The sequence below is a fragment of the Triticum aestivum genome, chromosome 3B, assembly GCF_018294505.1.
Source record: "Triticum aestivum cultivar Chinese Spring chromosome 3B, IWGSC CS RefSeq v2.1, whole genome shotgun sequence".
NCBI classification, from domain to species: Eukaryota; Viridiplantae; Streptophyta; class Magnoliopsida; order Poales; family Poaceae; genus Triticum; species Triticum aestivum.
The window spans coordinates 146,401,884-146,407,524 of NC_057801.1; the positions used below are offsets into that span (position 1 = coordinate 146,401,884).

General features: G+C 40.1%; 1 protein-coding gene across 2 annotated transcripts; it reads left to right on the top strand.

Moving 5' to 3' along the window:
• Positions 1 to 1,971: 1,971 nt before the first annotated feature.
• LOC123065061 (uncharacterized) lies at positions 1,972 to 4,262 on the top strand. 2 transcript variants are annotated; one of them, XM_044488427.1, is made up of 3 exons: positions 1,972 to 2,290; positions 3,172 to 3,251; positions 3,776 to 4,262. In XM_044488427.1, the coding sequence occupies exons 1-3, from the start codon at positions 2,090 to 2,092 to the stop codon at positions 3,963 to 3,965; spliced, it is 471 nt and encodes a 156-aa protein (XP_044344362.1). In that variant the 5' UTR covers positions 1,972 to 2,089; the 3' UTR covers positions 3,966 to 4,262. The 2 variants fall into 2 exon arrangements, with proteins under 2 accessions (XP_044344362.1, XP_044344364.1); XM_044488429.1 differs by having other exon boundaries at positions 3,180 to 3,251.
• The last annotated feature ends 1,379 nt before the right edge of the window (positions 4,263 to 5,641 follow it).

The following is a 5,641-nucleotide window of genomic DNA, read 5'->3' on the forward strand; positions in this document are numbered from 1 at the left end:
GGGTGACTGCCCGACTGGAGTACACGCAGTAGAGCATGGTCATGGACCATGTTTCATGTACCAGACGAGATTCATCGGGTGACTGCCCGACTGGAGTACACGCAGTAGAGCATGGTCATGGACCATGTTTCATGTACCATGGTCATAAGTATGTGCCCATGCCTGCCGAGTCGAGCCTCTCATGCTAGACCCGATTCAAACCATGGGAGCAAAACAAAGCATAAACAAGTTACGTACATGCATGGTCAATGCTGTTGGATTAAGTGTCTGCAAAGTGAAATTCCAGCGGAACCCCTTTTTATTGGGTATCTCGTTGCCATAGGATAGAGTAAGGAGGTTCGTGCTGTATTTGGTGGTGAAGTGTATATGAGAATCGCTGTACCGAACCGGCACCCATGTGTACACGCTTACATATTCAATACGGTATCAATAGCACCCCCGATAAAATATCTAGGTCACCGGGCTTATTAGCACGGGTCGTTATGACCTAAGTTGACGTCTGACAGTGACGAGAAAGGGAAGAGAGTTATGAGACGTCTCGTCGCCTTCCATGTTTTCCAACGCATGCAGTCGAGTGGCAAGCGTGGCTTTCGTGAGTCTGGCTCAGGAAAAAAGACCAATCCGATCGCCCCCCTCAGCCTGGGCTAGGAGTGCTTTAAGGTTCATGGGTCTGATTGACCCTCGTGTGGGCTACCAAACGTGCCCAAAGAGCAAGCGTGAGAGAGGAGGAGAAAGGCGGTGAGTGGCCGGTCTGGGGTGCGACTATGCCGCGCCTATTGCGAGGCAGAAGCCTGCCTCGCCTATAGGGTGCCATTGGTGGGCTGGCCTAGTAGGACGTCCACGTCATGCCGACATCATCTGTTCTTTTTGGTTTTTAATTTTAAATATATTTTAAATGCATATATATTAGAAAAACATAAATTTACTTAGCAAATTAGAAAAATGAAAATGTTAACATAGTATAAAAAATTAGCGTAATTTTAAAAAAATGTTGATAACTTTAATAAAAATGTTTGTGACAATGAAAAAATGTGTCCACATTTCAAAAAAATATGCATTTTTTTTGAAAATTCTTTATACAATGTAATACAAAATATCAGCGGAGCATAATTTGTTTTCCATACCATTAAAAATGTACATGAAATTTTATGGAAATATTCCTACATTAAATGTTGATGACATTGAAAAAGTTTCAAAAAAAATTATACAGTGTATATAAAATGTACAACTTGTATTTTTAAAAATGTTACCGTGTATCAAAAAAGTGTTTAGAAACATATATTTTAAAAATATACATCATGTGTTTGAAGATGTCCAACATGCATCAAAAAAATCTTTCACGTGTGCTCTCAAAATGTACATTCTATATGTAGGGAAAAAGTAGATATGATTTTAAAAAAAACATGATAGAACACAAAAAAAACAGCAAAACAACCAAAGAAAACAAAAAAAAAGCAAAAAACAAAGTTTTCGACAGATGATGAATTTTATTGACTCAAAATGAAGCATCAAGTAGATATAAACACAATAAACACACACCCGGCCTCTACATAGTTATGCACGAAACCAACACAAACACACAGAAAAAAAACAAATATCACAAAGGAGGAAAGGAAAGCCGTGAAAACCCAGTGAGAAAACAGAGATAACCAAAGTAAAATGAAAAACAAACCGAAAGAAAACCGTGAAAAGACAAATAAAAACAACAAAAAAAGAAAACGAAAACGAAGGAAAGAAAGAAAAACCGGATGAAGCGAACTTACAGCCCAGTACGAGCGACAGCGAGACTACCATGCTAAATGGGCCAGCCCGTTAGTTGTGGCCCGTCTGGGTACTGGAAAGAAATCGGGCCAGCCTTTGTTTTGGATGCGGACCAAAAAAGACACGGGTCCGTACTAGCGGGCCGAGTTCCAGTAATGAAAATAGGAGCCTCGGAGAGGATAAACCACACACGAAGATTGTCTAAAAAAAACACGAAGAGAATCGAAAGTCTCTCTCGATAAAAAACAAAAACAAAAAGGAAACAAGACGAAGAGGATCGAGGAGCCGTCGGCGAGAAAAAGACCTGGGAGCGGAATAATCCACTCCGATGGCGGCAGCGCTTCGTTCTGCGGCGAGGAAGATCTGCGGTCACGCCTTTGAGCGACCGCATGCGCTTCTCAGGACGGCCGCTTCAGCTGCCATCAAGGAGGAACAGTGGCGGCTGCTGGCAAGGATTGGCCATGGCCGAAGCTCACTTCGCCGGTTCACCTCCTCCGAGTCACCAAGTTTTCTTAATAATAAGAACAAGGTACGCACACGCTTTCCAGCGGCAGAGCTTTTTTTTTAGGGAATTTTTGGGTAAAACAATACAAGCGTAGAACTTTGACCCGGAAGATCTCTGATCCCATCTTCCACTTCCACACTTGGAGCGTATCAGACTTTGATGACTCCTAGTGGCGAGGGAAGCGTCAGTTTTGCCCCTTGAGCGTCTCATTTACTCTCTAGCTCTCGGCTTTCTTCTCGCAGTCGAAGCGGTAGCGGTACTTGAGCGAGCTAATTCAGACCTTTTTTTTAATGTTGCGATCACATGGTTTTCGCAAATGTACGTGATTGAGATTCCAAGCAGGTGATTTCAATCGCCGCTATATGTCACTTCTGGATCCCCCTTTTTCGTGCTAATGCAAAATTGATGGATTTGGACAATATGGCATGAAATTAACAAAATCAGATCTAGGGCTGTATTCCCCCTTTTTCGTGTTGAGATCCAAATATCATACTATGCGGCAAAACGAAATTAGTACTCCGAGTATGTTAACTGGCTAACTATTTTTGGGAGTCATGATTCTTTTTATTCCTTTTCTCTACCTTTGTACTTTGCTAATTTGTTTCTTTCCATTATGGCTTTGCTGGCTATTCTTATAAGGAATGTTTATCAGTGCAAAACTGTCATTTATATTGTGTTGTACCTTGGAAATTTGGGGCCCAGAGTGAAAATAACAATTCAACCTGACTATAAAATTTTCCAAATTCTGAATGTATGAATGGAAGCAGAAATAGAAAATCCCGTGATTTATAAGATTATTTTATCCCCGTAATTTTTAGGTTGTAGATATAATTGTCTACTTTAACACTAAGCATAACTGCTTACTATAATTGATTATTTTATATTGATTAAAGTGCGTGCGGCAGGGTTGCAGATATTTTTCTCAAAAAGGAATGAATGGTCTTATGAAACACAATGCTTCTTCAAATCTTCTGGTTATGAGATGGTGAGTTATACGAATATATCATGCAATGAATTTATTTGTCCCTTTGTTGATTTCTCACTTATTTAAGGTGAAGGACTTTTCAAAATTGAGCTTTGATTGTAAATTTCTTGTACAATACCATTTAGATTTGTAAATCGCAACAATACCAAGTTCTTTTAAATTATGGTACAAAATCATAGCAATCTTTTATCATATAATCCATTGCTTGAAATGTTCGACGTGATTGAACCCTATATTCGAAATGCATAATTTCGTTCATTGGAAAAATTTGAAAAAGTATGAACCAACTCAATACTAGTTCTTATACAATGTTCCATATTGGATACCCGTTAAACTTCTATATATTTATAATTTTAATAATTTGGCATGGTTTGCAAGTAATTATGCTATTTCAAAGTTTTTAATTTGGTTTATAAACTCAGTAACACCTAGTACAATATTGTTGAGATTTTTTTTGCAACACTTCTACCTCATAACTGAGGAATGTGCTCACATAGTTATGCAATAACTTTCCTTTTTCCCAGGTTATCAAGCGAGCGGTCATTGAAGTCGCGCTCGTGTAGCTTATTATCAGTCTCCGAAGACAAACCACCTACTTACTTTGTGTTTTCAAGATTTATTTGTTTGGCAATGATGTCCTTGTATATCTTAACACTTGGTCATGTGTCGATCCTCTACTATAAGTCAACCATGAGTGTCGTAGAGGATGACTAGTTTGCCACAGTGTACTTGAACTTGGATGTGTCAGAACTTGTGTTCCATTCAACTTTTACCTTATCTAGTGCATTATGTCATCCATCCATGTAAGGTATGACCAATGCATAGCCTCATGGTGATGCCCCGTGTGCCATGTAGGATCGGAGGTCAGGGAAAGTAGGTTCGGATAGGGTAGCGGGATCCTCTGCAAGAGGCGGGTGCTTGGAAAGAAAAAGTGTGGTCCGATGTAAAAAGCTGAAAAAGTTGGAGTAAAGAGTAGAGATGCATATGTATTAAAGTTTCTATTTTCCATTACTTGATGATGCCCACTAGTGGTAGCTTGCATTGAGAAAAAATCAATGTAGTTGCCTCAGCTACTTTTTCTCATGAGGCATATGTATCCATATGCCACCATTGTACATGCCCCAACATGGAGGCAGCATCAAGATACTGCTACCGTACATCCATATATATGTAGGAGAGCTAGGGCCATCGGTGGCACTAATTACGGTCCAACCCCACATATTGCCTGTCTCTTCATCCGTCAGAATTTTCTCTTCTCTTCCCAACTTGCTACTGAAGGAAATATGCCCTAGAGGCAATAATAAAGTTGTTATTTTATATTATCTTATATGATGATAAATGTTTATTACTCATGCTAAAATTGTATTAACCGGAAACTTGATACATGTGTGGATACATAGACAAAATACTGTGTCCCTAGTAAGCCTCTACTAGACTAGCTTGTTGATCAAAGATGGTTAAGTTTCCTAACCATATACATGTGTTGTCATTTGATGAACGGGATCACATCACTAGGAGAATGATGTGATAGACAAGACCCATTCGTTAGCTTAGCATTATGATCGTTCAGTTTTTTTGTTATTGTTTTTTTCATGTCAAATACATATTCCTTCGACTATGAGATTATGCAACTCCCGGATACCGGAGGAATGCCTTATGTGCTCTCAAACGTCACAACGTAACTAGATGATTATAAAGATGCTCTACAGGCATCTCCGAAGGTGTTTGTTGGGTTGGCATAGATCGAGATTAGGATTTGTCACTCCGAGTATCAGAGAGGTATCTCTGGGCCCTCTCGGTAATACACATCATAAGAAGCCTTGCAAGCAAAGTAACTAATGAGTTAGTTACAAGATGATGTATTATGGAACGAGTAAAGAGACTTGCCAGTAACAAGATTGAACTAGGTATGAAGATACCGACGATTGAATCTCGGGCAAGTAACATACCGATGACAAAGGGAATAACGTATGTTGTCATAATGGTTCGACCGATAAAGATCTTCGTAGAATATGTGGGAGCCAGTATGAGCATCCAGGTTCCGCTATTGGTTATTGACCAGAGAGGTGTCTCGGTCATGTCTACATAGTTCTCGAACCCATAGGGTCCGCACGCTTAACGTTCGATGACGATATTGTATTATATGAGTTATGTGATTCGGTGACCGAATGTTTTTCGGAGTACCAGATGAGATCACGGACATGACGAGGAGTCTCTAAATGGTCGAGAGGTAAAGATTGATATATAGGACGAAGGTATTCGGGCACCGGAAGTGTTCTGAAGGGTACCAGGTACATATCGGGTCACTGGAAGGGGTTTCGGGTACCCCCAGCAAAAGATATGGGCCTATTGGGCAAAGAGGGGAAACGCACCAGCCACAAGGGGCTCGT